The sequence below is a fragment of the Nuphar pumila genome, chromosome 15 (genome assembly GCF_984573655.1).
Source record: "Nuphar pumila chromosome 15, dmNupPumi1.hap1.1, whole genome shotgun sequence".
Classification (NCBI taxonomy): domain Eukaryota; kingdom Viridiplantae; phylum Streptophyta; class Magnoliopsida; order Nymphaeales; family Nymphaeaceae; genus Nuphar; species Nuphar pumila.
The window spans coordinates 18,878,245-18,905,600 of record NC_143263.1 but is presented as its reverse complement, the minus strand read 5'-3'; the positions used below and the strand labels follow the sequence as shown (position 1 = coordinate 18,905,600).

Below are 27,356 nucleotides of genomic sequence, written 5' to 3'. Positions count from 1 at the left end.
CATGTTTCACAAAATGGAGGGTCCCAACCCGAAACCAAATAGAATTTATTTGTGGTTATGAGAGACAGAAAATTTTCAAAACAAGAATTTCTTTGGACCATTCAATTTTGGTTAGATATATCTACATTGCGTATGGCCTTCCATTTCACTGTCATTATCCATACCCGCGTGTATCTTGCTTGCCTATATGACTTTGACAAGAACCATCTCTCTTTGAAGGTATATTCCGGCATTGCCTACATGACATTGTCAACTATCTTTCGAGGGAGACAAATATATTAGTACTCGTGGTTGCTAGGAAAAGACAAGCACGCATATATTCTCCACTATTGTCATAAAATAATTGACCATTATAGATTATTTTATGCCGGTTCACAGCAAAGGATTTGGTTTCCCGAACCTAGGGATGCCTAATGACCCGGTGAGCTCAATTTTAGTTAAGATGAACCCATATACCACGGTTAGTGGATAGGGGCGGAAGCAGAAAATTTATACAGGAGAGGCCCGACTGCATCTCTACCAGATGATATCCGATTGCTTGAGATCGTCAATTTTCGGTATTTTTTCAAAATTCTGACCTTATGGATGTGCTCAGCATGATTGATTTACTATAAATTGACACTTGGGTCATTTGATTATGGTGCATGGATAGGTTTTTATAGGGTTCAAAAATCAATGGTCTACAATGTTCACACATTTTTGAGACTTCAAATACCTTTTTTTTCATCTAAAATGCATGATCCAAGTGTCAATTTGAACACATCTGTAAGGTCGGACTTTCTAAAAAACACCAAAAAAAATCTTAGTGGGTAGGGTTGGTACGTTTTCTATCCTGTAGGTATCCATCTCTCTCTCTCTCTCTCTCTCTCTCTCTCTCTCTCTCTCTATATATATATATATATATATATATATATATATTGTAGTATTGCTTTTCTAATTCTATCGATGATCATGTATAAACATATAGATTGAGAATCTTAACCAAACCTTATGCATAAGAAAAATAAAAAAATGAAAAAGAATAAGAAAAATTAAAATTAATATAATTATCATGACCCATAATCAAACCCCGCAGGTGCATGAGAGCTGCCATTGTTTTATCACGGTTGGGACTGGTAAGGCAGTGTAGTCATATCCTCAACCCAGAGTTTTACCTCGCAGGGAAGTCATCCCATTAAGTGACCAGGTTTCTTTGTGAGGGTTCCTTCATCATAAAAAAAACAAAATACATTTTCTTGACCTTTATATATATATATATATATATATATATATATATATATATATATATATATATATATATATATATATATATATATATATATATAACAGAAAAACTCCTTCACATTTCTTGACATTTCTAGATTTCTATTTGGCCATGTTTGGATAAACGTGATGCCATTCAACCCTCAGAGAAGGGCATAGGTGCCTGCCATAGCTTGATAACATATATATCTTGGTACTTTCAGCAGAATGTGCATGGATGAAACATGTACATAGCCATCAAATAACAGAACATGCATATTTATATTTTATAGGCATACATGAAACTGAAACTCCTCTTTCCAATATTTTATGAGAGAAGAAGAAGGAAGACCTAAACTTGCAGGTGACTGCAACTCCTCTTGAAAAGGTCTGTTAGGCTTCTTCTCCAAGACAGTCTGCAACAACCAGCATTCTATGGTATGAAGATTAGAGGATCTAGATGAAAACGGATACTAAGCACATCTAACAGTTCAGACCTATCATAAAACACTTAAAACCTATGGGGCAGAATAGGGTAGAACGAGAAATGAGGACTAATATGTTCAGTTCTCTCTCTCTCTCTCTCTCTCTCTATATATATATATATATATATATATATATATATATATATATATATATATATATATATAAGAAAACTGTAATATGTTTGCTGGTATGAATCGATATTTTCACAAGTTTTTTGAAAATATAACCTTCTTGATGAATTCAACGTGTTCCATTTGTTAGGAATCGACTGATGGATCATCGTAATCAGACCAAGAAATGTGATTTTTTATGCATGAATATTTATAAAAATTTAAAGTCATTGATTTTCAACCCTTAAAAGATCCTTCTTTTACATCATAATCTGATGATCCAAGAGTCTATTTCTATAAAACAAAGCATGTAGATTACATTCGTACGGTAATTTTTTTGAAAAAAGTAAAAAAAAAACTATAATAATTTATTTGGTTGGTAAACATATTTTAGTTTTGTCATTGCTTTTTTTTCGATGTTCTTGTCTCACGCGGAGAGGGAGTTTGGTGAGCTGCTTGGGTCGTGCGACACAAAGCTTGTCTTAGAGGCAAAGAGCTACGTAAGCTTGATGAAAGCAAAATCAAGGTCATGCATATCTCATACACGCTTAGCAAAGCAGAATGTCTGAAGCAATAGAGTCAAACAGGTCAATAGTGCAAGGTGATAACAAAGTCTTTGGTGTATGAGCATCTAAGCCAATGAGAGACGGGTGTGTCACCTTTTTATGATGAGCACACAAGCAATTGAGGGTCGTAGAGCCAAGTACGCGATCAAATAAGCATTACAGATATTAGAGTGAGCATCAAGTTCCCAAGATGCACCAAATGAGGGGCATGTTATATTTTGACACTAGCGGAGCCCACAGAGCTATTAGTGCATCTCACGGGAGCCTCCCGTCATGATGGAGGTCTTTCGACCCTCAACCGAATCCAGTTGCTAGTATGACATAGTAAAACTCCCTAACAAAAAGGAATCATCATTGTTCGATATGCATTCATTTAACCCCTCGTAAGGGTGCAAAGTTGACAGCACAATAAGGAACAATAATGGGCTTTACACGTACTTTAGATGTCCAATAGATATAAGGGTTGTCACTCAAGAATGCATATATATATATATATAAGCCTATAAAAGTAGACGTGCAAATCATGCACTCTTATCAAATGACTATTCACCGTTGATCATACATAGATCAACGACAGACACTTTTTTAATGAAAAACAACAATCACGACCACAACTAATTGGCTGAAATCAATGCATGAGGCACATCTAACATTTAAGTAGTTCACTCTTACGTGTTTTCCTATATATATATATATATATATATATATATATATATATATATATATATATATATATATATATATATATATATATATATATGGGTAATACATCTGTGTTAAATGAATGTGCAGAACAACATTCGTCGCATCCATAATTGGTCGTTATTTATGTTCCACCCTCTTGTTATAAAAAAAATAGGGATATGAGGTATGGGCGATTTTTGAAAAAAAAGTTGGGGGAAGGGGTCCCCCAACTCTCTCTCTCTCATGCAACGGTCTGGGGGGAGGTGGCATTGGGATTCCCCTTCTTCTTCTTCTTCTTCATTCTTGCAAACACCTCCCCCTCAGGCAACGGCCTGGGGGGAGGTGGCGTTGGGATTCCCCTTCTTCTTTTTCTTCTTCTTCTTCTTCTTCTTCTTTTTCTTCTTCTTCTTCTTCTTTGTTCTTGCAAACACCTCCCCCTCAGGCAACGGCCTGGGGGGAGGTGGCGTTGGGATTCCCCTTCTTCTTTTTCTTCTTCTTCTTCTTCTTCTTTGTTCTTGCAAACACCTCTAAAATTACATACCTACAATATTTCAAAGGGTAGTGAATGTGACAGAACCCTCCAAAGAATAATTATTATTTCTTTGCTTTCTTCTTTTTTGTGTTTGGGCAGAGGGCGAGAATCAAGTTCTTCCACTCTTATTTCTCTGGTTCGTGTTCTCTCTCACTTTCTCAATTTTCTAAGGTTTCTACATCTCTCTCTTTAATTTTCTAGGGTTTTTGTATCTCTTCTCATTCTGAATTTCAGGGTTTCTTCTTTGTAATTCTTGCCTTTTCTTTTCGCAAAAATTTGTTGAAATCAGATTTTTTTTTCTCGCATTTGATTTGTGATTTCGTAGCATTTCTGTGTTTCTAGCATGATCGCCGTTGCATTTCTAAAAGATTTCTAAAAGATTTTGCTTTATTTAAGCTTTTATGGGTTTCTTTTTTGGGACTTTTGTCTATTGTTTTTTAGATTTTGATAATTTTTTTTCTTTTTATTGAAATATTTACATGATTCTTTGGAGCTAATTTCAAGTTTATAAGTCTTTTCAGTGTTTCAGTGCCTTAGTTGATTCAAAATTTATGGAAAATCAGATATTTTCCTGTGTTTTCCGTTGACTTTGCTATATGGGTTTTAGTTTCTGGGATTTGATTGATTCTATGTTATTATTTGTTTGGCAAAAATTAGTTTTTAATTGCACCAATTATGGGTTATGGGCAATTTCTTAGTTTTAAAGGCTATATTTCTACTTTGCCTTTTAAAATTGTAAATCATATTCTTATTTTCCGTGATGGGAGGATATTCGGACGAGCATGTGGTGGTTTTCGATTGCTTGAATTTGCATTCGCAGTTTATTTCTTATTCATGTTTTACAATTTTTTGTTGGGTGGGTGAAGCCTATTCTTTAAGAAAGAGACGGGGAAGAACTTAAGAAAAAAAAAGACGAAAATCTCAAGGGAAATCATTTCATGTGTTTGAACATAAAATGTGATTTTGAAAAGCAGTTTTGAACATTTTTAAACATTTTTTAGTTTTTAGATCTAGTTCAAGATTTTAGATTTTAAACCTTTTTTATGTTATGGTATTTGAATCCAATTTGAGATCCATTTTTGAAGCAAAAATCTATAATAAACTTGTTAAAACATGTAAAATGGTGTGTGGATCAGGTTCTATAATCCAAACAAAGTAATCTGGCCTATTATCCATAACTGTCCAAGTTGTCAATATATCGTCATCAAACAATGAACATTTGAAACACAACAACCAAGTAAGGTCCAAACAAACATTGCACTTGATACAATTGTTATAGAACGAATGTTTTGTCTTTTTTTGTTCATTTCGTCCACTCTTTAACAAACCATCAAACATACCCTAAGGGAGCAATATTAGGATGTTCTCGTCCCTAGAGAAGGTAGGCTATCATCATGCCACAGAGCCTTGTGCAGTGGGAGCAGACACCAAGCATAGTTATTTGTTTTTTATCATTTTAGTGAGAGCAGATCAAGTGATTTAATATCTTCACCGTCCACAATGTACACAAGGACCATTTGGTCCTTGTGGGATAAAGCAATGGAAGGTAAAGATGTCAAATCACTTTATGTTAGGTAACAACTGTACTTTGGTTAGTGTTTGTTTCGTCTCTACAAGAAGTTGTGTTCCTTGTGTTCAGTATTTGATTTATATTGTACTGACAGCTTGGACGCAAAGAGAGAGGGAGAGAGAGGGACATGCTAGAAGGATGCCGATTATACGCCAGACGACTGGAAGGGGGATTTTCATAGAGAGGGGAGAGAAGGAGAGACACGTGGAGAGGAGAGGGGACGGGACCCAAACTTGAATTGAGATGATGATATCGGGTCCACACTTGGGTCTAATTGGACCCACCATAAGAGAAACCATACATGGATCCTATAAGAATTACATAAACTAGACTGGTAAAATATTATTCTTTTATCATTTTTATATTGAAAAAAACACCGATCATAATTAGAACTCAGGTATGAAATTTCACAAACCATACAGGACACCATATATTAATCGGACCGGCACCGGATTCTAATGGCCACTTCTTATTTATCACCAAACCCTAAACCTATAGGGTTTGGTACGGGTTGGGTCTGGATCAGACCCGACCCATTGACACGGTCGACAGAGCGAGCAATATCAATGCTTCGATTTATTTTATCGAGATTTTGCTAGATTACCAACATGGTTGGTGATTTTGCAAAAGTGGGGACAAATGAGTAGATCCTGTCATGGGACGCAGATTTTACTTTTGTGTACCGTGTACGGACTTTTGTGGTCTTGATGATGCTCACATCTTTCAATGAAAAAGACTAAGCTGCCCTTGGCGGCAACATGTTGATAAAACTGCAAAACCGTATCACTGGAACATTGAGCACGAGTAGACTAACGAACAGGTTTGTTTTTTAGGATGTGACACCCATTGAAGAAGAGTGATGATAAAAGGGTCAGTGTTTCCAGAGGCATGAGTACTAATAAAAGTTTACCTTCACTTTTGCTTTCGGTTATTACTGCTATTTATCACATATACCATTATTGGGCTATCCTGTTGGAAGTCTAGTAAAATTGAGAAGCTCTTGCTCACTACTTTCAGTTAGGGCTGGGAAATGAGACCTGCCGCTCATGGTTTTGGCTTAAAGAGCTCGTTCAAACTTGTAAAATAAGCTCAACAAGACCGAACATGAACAATGGGTGCTCTGCTCGGCTCAGCTCGTGTAAGCTTGTCACTTAGAAATAAATATAATTTACCTCAATTTTTACTATAGAGCATTGATGGTTGAAGTATTTTGCTGCAAGCAATAAGCTTACAGCCATGAAATATGATGGTTCAAATAATATTACTTGCAGCCATGAAATAGCGCATTAATATTGTAAATGAGCCAGTTTGAAGCATAAACATTATTATTTCAAATTTAAAAAAGTAATGTTGAGCAAACGAATCAGCTGGAGTTCGGCTGGTTTAGCTCAGGCTCAAAATGAGCTTGAGCTCGGCTTGGCTTGCCAAAAGAATGATCTTAGCTTGAACACCCTCTGTTCTGCTTGTTCGGCTGCTTTATATGAGACCTACTTTCAGATTAAGGTTACAGGGTATCCAAATCTAAAATAGGTTAAATGCAAGATTCGGTTGTAAATGAGTTGCAATTTTCTTTGAGGGTCGATCATGGATGCAAGTGGGTTGGATTCAGGATTGGCGTTTCGTAATTTTGGCAGTTTCGTATCTGACTATTCTGATCTGAATCAACATACATTTAGCTGTTCCACATCCGAAGTGTTTGCATCTGTTAAAAAAGGATTTCAGGGGTAGGGATGTAAAGGGTTCGGGTTCAACCCGATACCTGACCCAATTCTGAGTTCATTAAGCGGGTTTGGTAGCCAAATCTGAATCTGATTAATAATCGGATCCAAGTTTGGTATTAAGTTTTCCATTCAAACCCAAACCGGAATCCTACTAAAACCCTACCCGTTTAAGTGCAAATACGTGGTTTTAAGCTAGTCGGATCCGGGTTTGGTTTTATCTTTTTTCATCTGAATCAAAATCCAAGATTGCAGAATGCATCGTTGTCAATGGTCAATACTTTGCTCCAACAGAACGCTTTGCACCGGTGTCCATCTACTCGTCTTTTGTCTGGTTTAGCACGTGGAATTGGAATCTGCATGGCGCTAAACAGTATCTCGCGCTCTTAAAAGAGCAAAACGGTGCAAAGTTCGTGTATGGACAGCCTTTCAAAGGGATACAACCGCGTCTTCACTCCATATGCATTATCTCTGTTTGCATCTAGACGCGAAGCTTCTTTTTCTTTTTTTCTTTTTCCCCTCCTTTTATTTTTCCTTTTCTCTATCTGAGACTTCTGACCACAACAATGCAAAATATCCGCTCCAAGTGGCTTTCCTTTCATAAAAGAAATGACAGCTATTCAGGTATGTCTTCGCCCAAGTTGGATGACGGGGTGTGTGTAAATCTGGGTGCATTTCGGAATCCTTTCTATCTTAGCTCTAAAAAAAAAAAAGATAACCCATTTGTTTTCTTGCTATTTTTCCTTTGTATTCATTTTGTTACATTCATATATATGATAACAAAGGATGCCGCCTCCTTTCCGTCTTCTTGCTTAATGGATGTCATAATATGGTACTTGTTCTTACTCATCTTGCTTTAGCGACAGAAAATGCAGCGAACTCGGTTTGGTGAATCATGGTATTCTTGGTTCTTAATGCAAGAGCCTTTGAGGTTGTCTACTTTCGAAAGAAATTTAAAAAAGAGACCCACCACCACAACCCACTGACACTGCCGAAAGAAGAAAACGGCAAACCGGCGTGCATAAAATAATTTGCTGTTTGGCAGATGCAAACTGAGGCAAATTGTGGCTCTAGAAAATTCACATTAGTGGAAACATGCGCACCAACTTTTGGCTTTACGAGGTCTGAAGAAAATAGAAACTCGTGAAGAGCGTCCGTTTGATTATATCTTTGACGATTATGACAAAAACTAAAGGCACACTTTTCTTTTATGGTTTAATGGCAGGAGTACTTTGGTCAGAAGCGCAAACACGGGCGTTTTAATTCTTTCCTATCTGTGGCTATACCATGTTTTTCGTTTGGTTAGTTTTTCCCATAATTTTATATATCTGGTTTCGTGGTTTATCCCGTCCCCAACTTCCTTTCCCTTTTCTTTTTTAACTCAATGGTACATACTGTCATGGCTGTTGATGTGATGAAGAAATGTTAAAAAGCTTCTTTTTGATTGTATAAATTCCGTGCGAACTCTACTGTTGACTGTTATTGTACTTGTTATATTATAATATTCTCTTCTATTGAATCCCCTCGCGAGAATTTCGGCCTGTCGTCCATATGTAGTTATTCTTGATCGGTGAGAATGAGATTTCGGCCGTGGGAAGTCTAAATATACATACTGTAGTTGCCTTGTGATGGTTTTCCTGAACCTGTAATCAGATTCTGATGTGAATGCAGGGAGGTCATTCATTTCTCTGTCGAAGCAATAGGCCAGAGTTGTGTTTCTCTATTGACACCTGGTGAGGCTCCGTGAAAGGTTTGCGCCTATGCCGGGGAGCAACTACAACCGCAACCCCGGTGTCCCTACCTCTAGACTGGAGAGGCTGTTGAGAGAAAGAGGATTGAGGAAAATTAACAGAGGAAATAATTTGGGGGATGAGAATCTCGATCGGTGCGAGAATGGTGTAGTGGAGAATGAGGCGACCGTGAGCGGGAATAACGACTATGATGATGAATTGCTGGAAGCGGTGGCGGCTGCAGTGGCAAATTCGTATGGTGAGAGGTGCGGAAGCGAAGATGGAAGGCCTGTGAAACAGAGGTTGTTGGTGGTGGCTAACCGGCTTCCGGTATCTGCAATCAGGAAAGGAGAGGATTCATGGTCGTTGGAGATCAGTGCTGGTGGTCTGGTCAGTGCTCTTCTTGGTAAGGGAATTCTGTACTGATCAATTCAAATGGTGTCCTTTTCTTTTCTTTCTTCTTCTTTTTTGTTCTTCAGTTTTGGGCTGGTACAAAATCAGAAACCAAGAAACATTTTTTAAGAAAAATCTCTCTAGTATAATGCTTGTTCATTTATATTGAAATCTTGACTTATTTGCTTTTAGAGCAACGCAGAATTGTTTCATACGATAGTTCATTACTCGAAATGGAAATTGCCTCGACTTTGGCGGTGCGTTTGCAACATTAACGCGCCATGCTTTGTTTCTTGCGCCCCTCCTTTTTTTTTCTTTTGTTTTTCTTTTTCAGGTAAAACCTTTGTTCTGTTCATTACCATCTTTGAGAAAATGACAAAACCATAAACCAAGAAACATGTTTTAAGGAAAAAAATGTCTCTTAAGTATAGTGCTTGCTCATTTATATTGAAATCTTGAATTATTTGCTTTTAAAGCAACATAGAATTGTTTCATATGATAGTTCATTACTCGAGATTGAAATTGGTCCAGTTTGAAAATGCGTTTGCAACATTAACTTCCAAGGCTTTGCTAGAATGCTATACTTGGTTTCCCTTCTTTTTCTTCTGCTTTTTTTTTATTTTTCTTTCAGGTGAAACCCTTTTACTGTCTGTTGCCTTCTTTGTAAAGATTACATCCTTTCTGAATGCTTGCATTGTAGGTGTGAAGCAGTTTGAAGCCAAGTGGATCGGATGGGCTGGTGTCAATGTGCCAGATGAAAATGGTCAGAAGGCGCTCACCAAAGCATTAGCAGAGAAGGTACCCAAAAGAAGATATTTTCTTTTGTGTGGTTTCTGCATTTGGGTTATTAGAGACGATTCTTGTTTTTTTACTTCTGTTTTGATTAGATGAGGATTACCATTGTGAAATATTTCTTGCCTGAGGCAATTATTCTGAATCTTGAGCTTTCACAAATTTTTTCATGATGGATGCAGAGGTGTATACCTGTTTTTCTTGATGAGGACATAGTCCACCAATATTATAATGGTTACTGCAACAACATTTTATGGCCTCTGTTTCACTACCTTGGGCTTCCTCAAGAGGACCGACTTGCTACCACTCGCAGTTTCCAATCTCAGTTTGATGCATATAAGAAGGCCAACCAAATGTTTGCTGATGTGGTAAATGAGCATTATCAAGAAGGAGACGTGGTATGGTGCCATGATTATCATCTGATGTTTCTTCCTAAATGCTTAAAGGAGCGGAACAGCAAGATGAAAGTTGGTTGGTTCCTTCATACTCCTTTTCCTTCGTCTGAGATCCACAGGACATTGCCATCCCGTTCAGAGCTACTAAGATCTGTTCTTGCTGCTGATTTAGTTGGGTAAGAAATACATGCACAAAAAAATTATTCACTACTTTATTTTGTGTGAGGCATTTTTGTTTTAATTTTTGTGCATCTTTTGTTCTTTATATAAGGCAATTTCAAGCTTTGTTCAGATCTTGTTCAATCTAGTCTTTGTTGTGTTTCCAATATCCATGTTATTGGAATTTCAAAAGCAAATGTCTGTCTTGCCTTCTTAGGAACTTGTTTGCATTGTCTGTGATCATCCACCTGTCATGTGTGACAAGGACACAAATTGTTCATTGTTGATTAATTGTATATCCAAATGGTAGAGTCGAAACTGGAACCCTGACTTAGTTTTCTTATTCAAGGATACGTGATCAATCCTTCTGATAGGAATAGTGTTGACACAAAAACAAAATTGGCACACAGATAAGAAAGGTCATGAGAAGCGACAATTATGAAACTTTGGGGAAAACATAATGAATACCAAGGGTTTCATTGGTTGTGGATCACGGGTCAAAAAGGCCCAAAAACACATGCTGCGATACTAAAATGCATTCTGACATACTTTTGAATGCTGGGTTGTGCAGCATAATTCTGTGCCTAAAGTAAAGAACCTCGCGATTATGATGTCGTGCTATAAGAGGCACCACTGTTGTCACGGGCTTATCTGGAAGTACTGTGCGACACCTGGTGATTCCAACCAGGTCAGCCTTTCGAGCCAAGGAACCAACGCGAACACCCTGCACTAGGGTGCATAATCACAACAGAGCACGCACAATCTCAAAGGGAGTAAGCGAGAGCAACAGAGAGATAAAAAAAGAAATCAACTCTTCTTGATAAGTTTCAAGATTTACAGAGAGAGAGGGGGGGGGGACCGTTACCATTGTAGTACACGGGGGATCTAAGGCCAATGGTCATTTATGTACACTACAAAGAACCAAAGAGGTATTTGTATCAAGGAAAGAAAGATGACAACATGGTGGGCTGGAACACACTACGCCGCCTAAATTGGCGCCGTCCTCAGTGCGATCTGTTGTTGGTATTCCTTGATGGACTGCTGAAACTGGCAATTGTTGCGTGGAGTCTCCCAATTGGCATCGCTCTCTGGCAATTCTTTCCATTTCACGAGATTGCACACGTGAAAGACGGGGTGAACTTGGAAACTGGCAGGAAGATCTAGCTTATGCTAACTTGTTGATCCTCTGGATAATGAAAAAGGGTCCATCATATTTCTAAATGAGTCCTCGATGATGCCCCCGAAAGATAGCCGTTCTCTTGGGGTATAACTTGACCAACACTTTATCTTCGACTCGGAATTCGCCAGGTCGACAACTTTGATTTGCCCATTTCTTCATTTACTTTGCAACTTTACGTAGAAACGCCTTTGCTAATTTAGTCTGATTATGCCAGTTCTTAACAAAGTGATAAGCAAAAGGCGCCTTTCCTCGACCTTGGGCCGCTATGGAGTGTGGCATTTGTGGTTGTTGCCCTGTCACGATCTCGAATGAACTATGCTTTGGCGATTCTCTCTTTTGAAGATTATAGAAGAATTGAGCGATATCCAATAGCTCCATCCAATTTTTCTGATTTGCACTCACAACGTGCTTCAAGTATTCTTCTAGCATCCCATTAATACGTTCAGTCCGGTCGCCCGTCTACGGGTGAAAACTGGTAGAAAAGTACAGTGCAGATCCTAACAACCAAAAGACTTCTCTCTAAAACTTACCTGTAAATTGAGCATCACAATCACTGATAATGCTCTCTGGGATGCCCTAATACTTAACATGCTTCACGAAGAGTCGAGTTGTAACTTCAGCCGAACAGTTGTTGGGGCCAGACGCAAGGTTTCATATTTTGAGAACCTGTCAACCACGACGAAAATGATGTTGCACCCCTCAGTCTTTGGCAGGCTAACAATGAAATCCATGAAAATTCTCTCCCAAGGTCCATTTGGAATGGTGAGAAGTTCTAATACTCTCCCAATCTTCTGTTTCATGGCCTTGTCCTTTTGACAGATCAAACAGGTGCGTACGTAGCCGTCTATGTTATCGCATATTTGAGTTCAATAATAAACCCATTTCATCAACGCAAAGGTCCTTTCTTGCCCTAGATGTCCTGCCCAGGAAGAATCATGACACCCCTTCAGTATCTCTTGGCGTAAGGATCCCTATTCGGGTACATATACTCGATTCCTAGTTGTCATCAAGAATTCTTATTGTTCTCAAAATCTCCTTGTCTTTTCCTCAGGGTCTTCTCATAAGCCCTCTCGAATCCTGTCGAGAAGGTGACTTCAAGGTTCGGTACCCTCACTCTTATCTTCAATCAAGGCTGCTAACCTGGCCTTCCTACTTAATGTGTCTGCCACTACGTTGGTTTTTTCGGGTTTGTACTCCAAAATCATGTTAAACTCAGCTAATAATTCCTACCACTGAGCTTGTTTAGGACTAAGCTTTTTCTGTGTCTGGAAATAGCTCATGACAACGTTGTCAGTGTAGATAACGAACATTGAACCCAGTTGGTAATGCCTCTAGGTGCGTAAGCAGTGTACGATGACGGTCATCTCCCTTTCATGTACTGTATACAATGTCACAGGGACTCGGCAAATTGGGTGCCGCACCCGCGTCGACGCGATGCGATGCGGGTGCAGCACCCGGTGCGGTCAATGGGACCCTGGGTGCGGTCAATGCACCCAAGGTCATTTGTGTTCAATTTTTAAACAAAAAAATCTCTCGAGTCTAAACTTTTCTTCCGACGAATGCAGAGAGAGAGAGAGGGGAAGGACGCGGCAGGGGGGTGCCGACCTTCCTACGAACGCAGAGAGAAAGGGGGAGGGCACGACAGGGAGTCGTCGGCCTCCTGCCGTCCCTTCGGCAAACAGAAGAAGGAGACGAATAAGAAAAGAAGAAGAAGAGAAGGGGAGAAGGAGATGCGTACCTGAGAGAGAGCCGACGTCGTCGTCAGCGTCGGGGTTCAGTCGCACGCCAAGAGCTAGAGAGAGTGCACAATCGAGAGGGAGAGGAGAAGGAGCGCAGGGGTGAGGGCTTCCCCCTCACCCTTGCGTGATTTAAAGGGCATGGGAGGACGCAAATCGGGAAACCCCAAAGGGGTTTCCCTTATTAGCAAAGGGGGAAAAAAAATGAAGGCCCGCAGCTGCGCAGGCGTTAAAAAGTTTTTTTTAAATGGAAAACTCGGTTTTCCCCGGACTCTGTTCCGGTCCGGGTCCGATTTTTTTTTTTTTGTAAAATCATGGGTTGAGATAGCTTAAGCCCTCAGAGAGATGAGACAGCTGACCCTGGGTGCGTTGACCGCACCCAGGGTCATTTATGTCCAACTTTTGGACTTTATATATATATATATTATTTTTTTGCCATGTCCAACTTTTGGACTTTATATATATATATATATATTATTTTTTTGCCGCACCCCCGCACCCAAGTTTTTTGAAAATGCCGTACCCCCACACCCGCACCCATGTGACATAGACCGTATATCGCTATTCAACATTGTTCAACTTTCGACTCTCGAAAGCGATAGGACGACCGTCTTGCATAAATACGTCTCTAATGGCAAAATCAGACGCATTTGTGTATACTTCAAATGGTTTTTCCTGGTTCGGCAACTGCAATATCGGTTCTTTTGCCATGACATCCTTAAGAGTCTTGAATGCTCTCTGACATTCTTCTTGCCAATCCCACTTTTTGTCCTTCAACAATTCTGTTAGAGGTGCCGCAATAGCTGAATATCCTTTCATGAAATGATGATAATAGTTTGCTAGACCCAAAAAGGATCGGAGCTCGGGGACCTTGGTTGGAATTCCTCAATCCTGAATAGCTCTTACTTTTTGTCTGTCCATCCTTAGACAGCCCTTTCTAACCACATGGCCCAAAAAATTGTTCTCTTCCTGGCCAAACATACACTTTTCTCTTTTGACATACAAATCGTTGTTCTTCAGAATCTGAAACACCATGCGTAGATGTTGCACGTGTTCCTCCATGTTTTGACTATAAACAACGAAATCATTCAGATATACGATCACAAAGCAATCAATATAAGGATAAAATATCAGGTTCATCATCGTAGAGAAAGTTGTAGGTGCATTCGTTAAACCAAAGGGCATCACTAAAAACTCAAAAGCACCATATCGCGTAACACAAGTAGTCTTGGCCTCATGTCCCTTCGCAATCCTGACTTGCCAATATCTCGATCTCAAATCCAATTTTGAGAAAAATTGAGCTTTCCCTAACTAGTCGAACAAATATGCAATTAGGGGCAAGAGATATTTGTTCTTGACAGTCAGTTTATTGAGTGCCTTATAGTCCACACACAACCTTTTGGACCAATCATGTTTGGCCTGAAACAACACAGGAGCTCCGAATGGGGCCTTTGATGGCTGGATGTTTCCAATCGCCAATATTTCGTCCAGTTGCCTTCTAAGTTTTGCCAATTCGAGCGGAGCCATTCTGTATGGCATCATTGTGGGAGGTCTGGCACCTGGCACCAACTCTATTTGATGATCCACTTCTCTTCGCGACGGCAAGTTTTTTGGCAACTCTTGGGGCATCATCTCTCAAAATTCTTCCAATATTGTAACAATAGGTAATGGTACGTCTTCAGGAGACTTCTCTTCTTCTTCTCGCACAACAACTAGAAATGTTTGATCGCTGCGTTGGAGGTCCCTCTTAATCTGCAAAGTAGAAACCATGCAGGCGTTCGACATTCTCGGTGTTGAAGCGGGGATCATGTAAGAAGACTCCTCACTCATTTTAACGCTCCAAAATCTCGAACTTCTATTTTTTTGAAAAAATTTAAATCTTTGCAATCAATCCTTTTTTAGAGTTTAAAATGGTAGTTCAGCGAAAAACAGTGGTTTGAAAGAACAAGTCAACGAACCTTGAGATCATTATAGGTAAACTTTCCTGTACACAATGGATTTGTATTTTCATACAATCATTAAAACCACATAGATTCAAAACAAGGTTTTTGATAATTAAAGTTTACAAAAAAAGAAGAATTTTAAAAGAAGCCCTTATACAAAATTATAAAACGTACTCAGGAGCGAAACAACAGAGAAAGAGTAAGATCTTCATATCATCACATCATCGCACCATCGCACCATCGCCTGCCACATCAACCTAATCATCACCTGTATCCCATAAAATGGGTCAGAATTATGAAAGCCTGGTAGGTGCATAGATATCAAAAATCAGATCAAGACTAACATATGCATTATTTCTTACTAACATATGCATTATTTCTTTCATGATGTGCAATTTTATAGTAAGTAAAATGATCATGGTAATCTTGTTTCGATAATTAACTGACTTGTGGGTATGTATAGGATAAACGTAGAAACAACTGAGACTGTTCGGGGGTTTGTTATTCTATGTATTTTGATACCCCAGACAACTAGCTGAGTCCACTCCAAAGGGAACGACCTATGACCGAGAGAGAATTCTTTAAGGTCCCTTGACTTGTTCTTTCAAATTTACGGCTTTGAATACATACTAGCGTAATCTGAAGTAGGTAGAAGTACACAAAACTACATACTTTATAATATTATATATGTATAAAGAATATATATTAAAGCATAAGCCTATGCACATTACAGTGCGACGGCAAAGTAAATAACATAAAGCAAAGCCCGATGTGTGAAATCACACATCGAGCTAAATAAATTGCGTTAACGATGCCCGATGTACGAAACTGTATATCGGGCTAAGTAAATTGCGTAAACAAGAGCCTTTGCATATTACAGCGCGACGACAAAGTAAATGACATAAAGCAGAGCTCAATGTGTGAAACCACATATCGAGCTAAATAAATTATAGAAAGCTAGAGCTTGTGCACATTGCAGCCCAATGACAAAGTAAATGACGTAATTTAAAATGGACAAGAATACACAAAACTGCATCCTTGAGTTAAAAACATATATATATATATATAACGTAAAATAAGTGTGTGTATATATATAACGTAAACATAATACGTATAAATTAGAAGTATTCTGACATTGTTCTTTTATGCTACTTTTCCCTACATCGGAGATGGTCCGAATCTCTGATGATTTTGAGCTTAGGTTCTTAAAGGCTTGTGCCATAGTAAGTGTGTCTCGTCCATTGTGCTCGTGTGGAGCTCTAAAAAGGATTCTATGTGCTACATAAAGAATGATGTTAAAACCTTATTTTAGCGGACGAGGCAACGATTGTGTCGCAAGGGTCAAACTCGAACCCAGTTCGAGCCGACCGGACTGAGCTGGGCTCGGTACAAGAAATCAAGCCAGCTTCGCTAGTCAAGCCGAGCCAAGCATAACGAGGCATAAGAAGTTGGTTTGATAGGGAACCGAGTTGACTAGGTTTGATCGAGCTGAACTCGGTTTGACCTAATCGAACTCTGTTCTGAAAAAGATGGATTGTGCTGAGTTCGGCGCTTGGCGAACTTAGCTTGGTTGAGCCAAGTAAGAGGCAACCCTAAGCTGTCTCTTGACTGATCCGGGTTCGGGCCAAGAAGGGGGTAGAGCATGACCGAGCCAGGCTCAATTTACCAACTGAACCGGCTCGGTCTGAAAGCATAGACCAAGCTGAGCTCGGTTCCAACTGAGCTCAGCTCGACAGGCTAAGCAAACTGAGGGAAGTGGGTGGGCTGGGTCGTCAGGCCGAGCCTGGCTTGGTCCCATCCCTGTGCCAGGATGTTGTAGGTTAAAACCCAGAGGTTTGTTAAAGAAAGAAAAGAAAAAGAGGAGGCATGCACAGGTAGCACCTATCCTCTTTTCAGCCAGAGGGGTAGGAGGGAGGGGCATCAGGCCCTCTCTTCGATTGCACCTTTTGGAAAGATGGAAGTAGCCTCTGGCTGCTGCCGATCTTGCCAGAGAAGGGAAAAAGGAGAAGGTGCTCGACACCCTCTCTCTTGGCGAGCTAGAGCCACTGTTGTCGGTGGCTCTGTGTTTGCTGACGAAAAAAATACATGAAGGGAAGAGGTAGTGGCAGTGGCCAACCGAAAAAGAACTGTGGTGGCAGTGGGAGGAGGCGGCATTAGCCAGCCCCTCCGGCCAGCCACCGAACGGCAACAACAGCACTACTGGTGCTGCCATCCCTAGGGAGAAAAAGAAAAAGGGGTGGGTGTCGGGTGGAGGTGGCTCAACCCCTCCATCCAGCCAAACCATGCGAGAGGGAGAGAGATAAATGAGGGGGTGGAGGTGGTTCGACCCCTCCATCCGGCCAAACCAAGCGAGAGGGAGATTAAGAGAGAAAACTTACAGGTTGGAGAGGCTCCAACAAGGTGGTCTTGGCGAGGTGGTGTGTGGGATTAGCCAAGAAGAGCGAGAGAGATGGGGGTGTCGGGGTTCCTGTGAGGGAAAGAGAGAGTGATAGTGGGGGGGGGTGGGGCCTTCGTCGTGAGTGAGAGAGAGAGAGATAGGAAGAGATGAGGGTTGGGGGGGTGAGAGAGGTACGTAGAGGGGAGAGAGTGAGAGTTGGGGAGAGAGATGCGGGGCGGGAGTCGAGGCCAGGGTTTAGTTAAAAAAGTAACCCCCTTTAGGAGGTTTAAATAGACCCCAGGGGGGAGGGGGATGTCGATTGGTAAGTCGACATCTCATCCGGATCAGGTCGGATCCAACATGGATCCATTTTTTTTTAAAGAACCATGTAGAATTTTATATTCTAGCCCTCTTAAAAGAATTTCGTCCTCAAAATTTTCTTCAAAGGTTATTTGCAAAGATCATAATCTAAGTTAATCAGGGTTAAGGAAGATGCACACACTCTTTGTGTAAACCTAAAGATATAAGCTCTTAAAGTGGTCAAGACAACTCACAATGAGTTCCTGGGAAAAGTTTTGCGTTAACCACTTGGTTGAACAAAATTTATACGTGATTTCATTGATTTAATTTTGTTTGAAAAAGTTCACAATTTTACTGTATCACAAAAAGTCTCAACCTACGACTATTTGTGTGTCTACTCACTATTTGTGTGTCTACGCATAGACACGACCTACCACTAATTTTTGTTGTTGCTGCTGAAGTTGTTGTTGCTGTTGACTTTCACCTGCAATTTGTCTCTGCCAATCTGTCACCTTCTTGCGACATTCTCAGACGTAATGGCCTATCTTTCTGCAATATAGACAGCCTCCAGTGTGTCTTGGGCATGACTGTCCAAGATAAACATAGTTGCACTTTGTGCATGATTGATTTGGCTGTTGTTGTAGCTCAATTCCTCTATCTTGATTTTACTTCTTGAATGAGGTCTCTGTATTTTGCCATCAACAAGTTGTCGTTTGTTGCTTCCTCAACAGATTTTCTGTCTTGTCTACCCTTAACTCACTCTTAATCATCATTTAAAAGAATGGCTGCTGCAATAGCTGCAGAGAAAGTTGAGGGCATACTCGTTAGGACTCGGTGATGGAGTCTTTCCTTTAGTCCCTGAATGAATTTTTCAGTCCGCTCGCGATCATCTGTGAACAGGCTAGAGCAATATCATTCCAAGTTCTGAAATCTCGTGGTGTAATCCACCAGACTTGAGTTACCTTGGCATAACTCTAAAAATTCTATCTTCTTTTTGTCTCGTGCATATGGGAGAAAATAGTTTGCCAGAAAGGCACTATGTAAAAGCTTCCCAAGGAATAACTGTCGCTCTCAAGAAATAGATACCCCGGGTCACGTCCCACCATTTTCGAACGTTATCCTTAAGCCGATAAGTATTGAAAATAGTCTTCTTCTCTTTGGGTACCTATAGTACTTGAAAAGCTCGCTCGATCTCCTCAACATAGTTTTCGGCGAGCTCAGGATCAACCTTGCTAGCGAAGGTCGGGGGATCTTGTTTTAATTTTTTTTATAAGTGATGATGTTATGATGATGGTTTGTCTCAGTGGATGCAGTTTGATCCCTCTAGGCACGAACTTGACTTTGAATTGCGTTGGCTAGGATGCTAAGGGAATCCATGATGAATTTCGTTGTTCAGACTATTCGTTATTCATACTTTGCGTTATCCTTTATTCGCATAAAAAGATGGGTAAGCTGGGATTTAAAGTTGTTAAGATAAGTCGACTGATTAAGGTTTTATCCATGCTTAAGGTTGTTTCTAATATTTTAGAAATATTAAGGGACTTAAATGTAATTTTTCTGTTTTGGTTAATCTCTATTTAAACAAGAGATTAGCCCTAAATTAAAGTATCGTTTCTCTCTCTCTCTCTCTCTCGGTATTCAACATGGTATCAAAGCTGTACGTTCTTGGGAACGTGTGAAGGCAGAGCTCGTGAAGAAGATCGGGCGTAAAGGTGATTGCGTAAAGGCAAAACGTGTGAAGGCTGATCGCGTGAAGGTGATTTCTGGATTTTTTTTGAACAGATCGTCTGCAGAAGATCGGGTAAGTCTTTCCCTTTTGTTGGTACAGATCTGATAACAGATTTGTAGTATGACAAATGTCATAACTCTGATCTGTAATCAGATCTACAAGTCGTGATGAATCTATGGGTTCCCGATCTGGTGAGTGGTATGGATGTTGCGCAAACGTCGTGAAGCAGAGTAGCAGACACTGAACTTAAGGTTTTCGCTGGCAGCGTGAAATATGTTTTTTGTTAGATCCGATACAGATTTCAAAGTTTATTGGCAGCGTGAAACAGATGTTGTCATCTGTATTTATGCTTTGGTGTTTTCGCTGGCAGCGTGAAGCATGTTTTTGTTAGATCCGATACAGATTTCAAAGTCTATTGGCAGCGGGAAAATGAAAATGGTTTTATGAAAACTAAAGATATTGACGAAAGTGAATATGCTTTTTTATTTGATCTTCTCTCTCAAGAAGATGAGACTCCTCAAGAAGATGAGACTCCTCAAGAAGAGGAAATCTCTAATGAGTCTTTGAATGACCTAGAGGATGTTCCTCTTGACAATGTTGTAGATGAAAGTGATAGACCAATCCAAACTTATGTTAGGCGTGGTCAACAAGCTCAAATGAGCGCCTTAGAAAGATACTTTCAAGGATCCAACATAGAAGAAACCTCTTTAAGGAGATCCAGTCGAATCTCCAATCCTCCTAATAGGTTTGTTTCCTATGAGTCTCTAACGCCTAGGTATAGAGCATGTCTAATTGCATTGCACTCTTTTCATGAACCTTCACACTATAATGAGGCAAAAAACATTCCCCAATAGGTTGAAGCCATGAACTTAGAGCTTAGTGCCCTTGAAAAGGCAAAAACTTGGGAAATAACTTCGTTACCCACTGGAAAGAAATCGATTGGATGTAGATGGGTCTTCAAAATTAAAACTAAAAGTGATGGTTCATTAAAACGTTATAAAGCCCGATTAGTAGCTAAAGGATATGCTCAAGAATATGGTATAGATTATGAAGAAACCTTCGTACCTGTAGCTAGGATGACTAGTGTTAGGACTCTTATTGCCATTGCGTCAGTCAAAAAATGGCCCATCTATCAACTAGATGTTAAGAATGCATTCCTAAATGACGAATTAAATGAAGAAGTTTACATGGATCCCCCACCAGGAGTATATATTGGTAAAGATAAAATTCTCAAACTTAAAAAGGCATTATATGGTTTAAAACAAGCCCCAAAGGCTTGACATGATAGATTTAGTAATGTAATGACTAGTTTGAATTTTCGTTCATGTTATACTGACACTGCTTTGTTTGTGAAAAATGCAGGGTCTTCAGTAGTTATTTTACTACTTTATGTTGATGATATGATCATCACTGGAAGTGATGAGCAATGAATTAATAATATTAAAAAAGTTTTAAAAGAAAATTTTGACATGTCTGACCTTGGTTTCTTAAGATATTTTTTAGGAATTGAAGTGGCGTACTCTCCTCGAGGGTACATTCTCTCTCAGATGAAACTTGCTGCGGACATTTGTTCCAAGTCTGGTATCTCCGTTGATAAGAATATAGAAACCCCTGAAGTCATCAATGTGAAGTTAAGGATGGAAGATGGAACACCTCTCGAGGATCCTACTCCCTATCGACAACTTGTTGGATCGCTAACCTACTTATCCATCACTCGGCCAGACATAGCTCATGCCGTCCACTCAGTCAGTCAGTTTCAATATGCACCTACAACCGTGCACATGAGTGCAGTCTTAAGGATCGTCAGATACATCAAGAACACCATAACTAAGGGAGTTTTTCTTTCCTCCTCCTCATCACTTGATTTAATTGCTTAATTGATGCGGACTGGGGAGGAAATCCCAATGACCGAGTCTCAACTACGGGTTTCTGTGTTTTTTTAGGTGACTATGATTTCTTGGAGATGCAAGAAGAACACAAAGTTTCCTTATCCTCAACGGAAGTGGAATATCGAGCTATGGCCACTACAACCATGGAACTTGTGTGGCTAAGAAGTCTTCTCAGTGATATGAGCATTGTCATCTCTACTCCTTCGAAGATGTGTAGTGACAACAAAAGCGCAATTTATATCGCAAGCAATCACACCTTCCACGAGCGTACTAAGCATATTGAGATGGACTGCCATTATGTACGTGATGAATTCGTAAGAGGAACCATAACACTTCCTTACGTCACATTCGAGTACCAGTTGGCGGACTTCTTCACTAAAGCCCTTGCTGCTCCTCGTTTCTTGCTTCTTCTTAACAAGCTTTCAGTTATATCCCCGTAAAGCTTGAGGGAGGGTGTTAAAATACATATGTAATCTATATATCTATATTTATATATATATATATATATATAGATTGTCTAAGTATACCCACTAGGGGTATTTTAGACATTTCACAAGTACCCGATAGGGGTACTTGTCATTTTTGTTTTTCTTTTTGTAATTATTTTGCACTTTATTTTTTATATTTTTTGTTTTATTTCCAGCCACATAAGGGGCCCCACCATGGAGTCGATGGGGCCCCCAATGACTCCATGGGGAGCCCTCTAGGTGGCTCTCCTTTTAAGGCCTAAGGCCACCCCTCCTCTCCTCTTTTTTGTGTATATATAGGGGTGAACCCCTCTTGTATTCTTCACTCTAGAGAGCTCTCTCTCTTTCCAATAAGAGACATTTATATTTTTATGTTGTGTTGTCTCTTGTGGGTTTGGGTGTTACCCCTTTTGTTTGTTCATTAGTGAATGTTGTAAGTGCTTAATGCACTCTTTGTCTTTCCGCATATTTCATTACAGTCACAACCTATTACAAGGACTGAAATGAGCAAAATACCCCTCATGGGTACTTACCTATTACATCATTATAAATAAAATATACATTATATATATATATATATATATATATATATATACACATACACGTGTGTGTGTGTGTAAACTTAACATGCTTTAGTACAATAAGGAGGGAGGTTTCTCAACTCTTATCCAGTATAGTTGTTTTCTCTTCAGGCAATGATGGTTCAACATGATCAAATCCAGTCATGCATATCATGTCAATAAGAACAATGTACTTAGGGTTAGGAACATGTATTTTCCCAGTCAAGGATGACTCTTTCATGCTGTCAAGTTTGCCTTTGTAATGTGAATTCCGCATGGTAACCCACCTTCAAATGGACCATAGGACTGACAGATTTGCCTGTCCTCTTGGCACATCAGGACTGCATGATTCACCAAGTGGAGCATGGTCCATGAAAATCAGCTTAGGTTGTGTACTATTGATGGAACATGGTAAACTCATTTTTCTCCATATGGAAGTGATTTGGATAAATAGGCATGTGGGTGGGGAAAGCCTCAAAAAATGAAGGCCAAGTGTCCCTGCACTGAAATTTGGCTGGCTGGGTTTTCTCCTGGTTAAAGCAGATCACTTGTCCCATTGGTTGGTTGAACCGGGACAGCCCCTTCCGGTGGGGGGACTTAGAAATAGGTGTCTGAGATATTGCCAGACAGTGTACTTTTTCTTCTACATTATCCCAGTTGTCTAAAATAGTTCAAGGCGATCAGGAGAATTGGTTGACTGTGTACTTGTAAGACCCATCCTTATTGTGTTTTATTTGTTCTATATATAGCTTCTTGTGTTCATGTTAATGGAGACAACTGAAAAAATGCAAGATCTGTTTTCAACTTTTTATTGCCTCTTCTGTGAAAAAAGTCATCCCTTCTATCTGGATTTCCATGAATAAGATGTAACTTAGCTTCCTCTCTTCTAAGGCTGTAAAATTCTGTTTGCAGTTTTCACACGTATGACTATGCAAGGCATTTTGTTAGTGCTTGCGCTCGTATCCTTGGACTTGAGGGCACGCCAGAAGGTGTAGAGGATCAAGGAAAGCTAACTCGAGTTGCTGCGGTAGTGTTGCTTTTTAGAATTTTCTTCTTCATATAGCTATTTTTATGCTTGCGTTTTCCCACGCTTGACTTGACATGTCGATTTAATTTAAGCAATTATCTGCTTCTTTAATGCTGCTTGTTCAAATTGTGGCATTATGCTATGTAAGATGTCTCTGTGCAATGTGATAATATGTTTGTGTTTATCCTTCTCATTTTTTCTGGAGACTCCAGTTTCCTATTGGGATAGACTCAGACAGATTCATTCGAGCGCTTGAGCTTCCACAGGTCCAAGAGCACATCAGGGAGCTGAAAGAACGATTTGCTGGAAGAAAGGTGAAATCTGCTCTCCTAGAATTACGACACATGGTGAAATATGTTGTTATTTTAGAAAGCTCTGTGGTGTTCTCAACTAAGATTCTTGACTAACATCTTTAATTGAATATAATCCCTCACTGAGTTTACTCAATATTCAGCCTAGAATTTGTGCTTCCATATCTCAGTTGATTTCTCTATCCCTTGGAAGCTTGAACTATTACACTGATGCAACTATGTGCTTGGTCGGGAAATTAATACTGCAAATAGCTGTAGTAGACAATGGTCTGGATATCTTTGACAACAACATTACACTTTAAAAACCTGTTAAAATATATATATATATATATATATATATATAATTTTGTATTTCTTTTGTATTGCCCGATAGGGGCATTTTGATCTTTTTACTTTTCTTAGAGTTGTTTATTAGAAACAACTTTTTTCTTTCTTTTTCTATTTTTCTTTTTGTCTTTTTATTCTCTTCTTTTTAGAGACTTGGGCCCCCACTCTTGGAGTCGTTGGGCCCCCAACGACTCTAAGAGTGGGGAGCTCCCAAGGGCCTCCACTCTCTGTAACGCCCTAAAATTTCAAACTTGTAAATTTTTAAAAATATTTAGAAAACCTTTCATTTTTCAGAGTTTTTATCAGCGAAAATGATTTTTTTGAAAAGCAAAACACGTTGACAACTTTGGGCACGTTACCGTAAAAATCCATCATCGAAACCATCATTATAAAAAAATATTTTATACAAGACAATTTGTGAGCTAGATATTCATTATGAAAACTATTAGTTGTACAAAAGTTAGGGTTTTACCTTATACAAAACTCCAACTAAAACAGGTGTCCTAGACACAAAACTGCGAGCAGAGGAGTGAAGTCTCAAGCTATCTCGCATCCCGCCATCGGCTGTTTGAAAAACCTATTCGTCACCTGCGCCTATAAAATGGGCCAGTTTCACAAAAAACTGGTAGGTACGCAAGCAAGACAATATAAAACCAAAATTAAAGCAAGACATATTATGCTAGCATGATAAGTAGTAATTAAACTACATTAGCATGAGCAATTAATTACGCATAAAATACACAACCAATCTTCTCACAACAACCATGAAATCTTCACAAAGAGTATATACTCATAAGAAGATTACAAGGACCGAAAGGCCTCTCAAAGAGAGTTCAAACACATAATCCCCAAAGGAGGGTACACATGAAAAAAAGAAAAACTTCATTAAAGTGGGAGAAATCCCAACAAAGAAGAATAATAAGATTGCACTGTGGCATAAATCAAACATTTATTGACGAGGAGAAATTCATAATTTTATCAAAAATATATGACTTAATAGGTTATAACCAACTCCTAATGCAATAAATATGCACCAAACATTAATGAAGACCATAAATTTTATAATGAAACACACTTTTGAAATTAAATTGAAGAATCTTTTAAGAGTAAAAAGATGCAAAGAGAATAACCATATTTCATAAGATCATTTTAAAAACTTAATTCAACTGGTATTATAAGATGCCTTCTTAGTCAAATATTGCTCATATGAAAATGACACATTAGGTAGGGGAATCAAAACTTGATTAAGAATTTTTCATAGATAATATATGCCAATCATTTTTCAAAGAGACACACGATATTATGAGAAACCTCATATAGGACTTTTTAGTGGATAAACACATACCTTCAATACGAACCAATTAACTATGATGAGAGAGTATGTGATCAATAGTTTTACACTACATATCTCATAAACATTTTAACATAACTTTCTTAAAGACTTACCTTTCATATAAAAGGTATTCTTATAAACAAAATTAGGTATAAAATATAAGTTCAAAACTCCAATGGTCATAAATTTTTACCGACCCATTAAAGCATGTTTTGAGCAATCATATATTTAATTTTTTGAAAAAACAAGTTCACCGGTTTTAAAAAATTTCAAAGAAAGACATACGAAAAGGTATAATATATGAAAAGAGTTCAATGGAATGTTAAGAATCCAAACTCATAATGACAAAGAGAACACATATGCAAAACATATCTAATTCTTCATAATGCACGACACTTAAAGGAATGGAATGCATACTGAATAACTTTAAGAAAGAAAAGAGTGAGAGAAATGAAAACTTCACCATTTTTTCTTTAAAATTTCTTGAATAACACGCTTCTCGATGCAACAAAGAACAACTCGATCCCAACCGAGCTCTAATACCATATAAGGAAACGACTTTGAATACATTAGGTTCAATAATGAACCAATAAACGTGCACATGAAGTGCGAATACACACACCTACTAATGGGTAAACAAAAGCACGTAATGTGCCGACACATAAACCCACGAAGGGGCAAAGCCACAAAGGCTACAAAATATACATCTTCATTATGTGGAAAGGGGTAAAAACCCTTATTCTACAAGAGGGAGAGCCCTCAAATATATAGAGGGAGAACAAATGAGAGAGAGGGGCCATTGGGGCTCCCTTCTAGTCGTTGGGAGCCCCAACGACTAGAAGGGTGGGCACCCCAATGGTCCTTCTATTTTGTAATAAAAAAGAGAAAAAAGAAAGAAATAAAAAGAAGAAAAATAAAATGTAAAAAATACAACCATATTTCAATTGAAATATGTGTAAAAGGAAAAAAGACAAAAGTACCCTTATCGGGTTTTACAATGATATGTCAATATATATATTTGTATATGTATAGAGATATATATGTACATATATACATAGTATATATGTACATCTCTCTCTCTCTATATATATATATGAATATATATATATATATATATATATATATATATATGAAAAGTTACATTTTAACATGAATGTGGAACCTGGGAAGTTGTTCCCAGACCACCTGACAAAAATGTTGTCAGATGCAAATGGGTCTACAAAATAAAGTATAAACCAGATGGAACCATTGAACGATACAAGGCAAGACTGGTGGCAAAAGGGTTCACCCAAGAAGCAGGGCAAGACTATGATGAGACCTTCAGTCCGGTGGTGAGAATGGGAACAATTCGAATTATTCTTTCCCTGACTGTTGAACATGGATGAAAGTTGAGTCAGCTTGATGTGAAAAATGCATTCTTGCATGGGGATTTGAGGGAGGAAGTTTAAATGAAACACCCCCCTGGATATCAAGAACAAAATTGTAAAACTCATGTGTGCAGGCTAAAGAGAGCTATCTATGGTCTAAAACAAACATCTCGTTCTTGGTTTGACAACTTCTCACTTGAAATTCAAAAACATGGATTTTCACGTTCCCTACTGGATCACTTATTATTTATTTTTAGAAGCCAGAATGTGACCACTCTACTGTTAATTTATGTTGATGATATTGTCATCACAAGAAACTCTGAATCTCACATCAAAGAAGTAAAAAACTTATTAGGTCAGAGGTTCAAAATGAAAGATCTTGGCGTCCTGCGCTATTTTCTTGGTGTAGAAGTTGACAACCAGGCTCATGGCT

The 27,356-nt window shown here is 38.9% G+C and overlaps 1 protein-coding gene across 5 annotated transcripts in view; it reads left to right on the top strand.

Moving 5' to 3' along the window:
* Positions 1-27,356, top strand: part of LOC149814703 (alpha,alpha-trehalose-phosphate synthase [UDP-forming] 1-like) — a 74,838-nt gene that overhangs the window by 5,793 nt on the left and 41,689 nt on the right. For 2 of the 5 annotated variants that reach the window (XM_089990345.1, XM_089990348.1), the window contains exons 2-6: positions 8,580-9,044; positions 9,732-9,829; positions 10,006-10,394; positions 23,471-23,585; positions 23,798-23,899. In XM_089990345.1, coding sequence (XP_089846471.1) covers positions 8,669-9,044; positions 9,732-9,829; positions 10,006-10,394; positions 23,471-23,585; positions 23,798-23,899 — 1,080 coding nt within the window. In that variant the 5' untranslated portion in view covers positions 8,580-8,668. The other 3 variants (XM_089990344.1, XM_089990349.1, XM_089990347.1) reach the window with 3 other exon arrangements.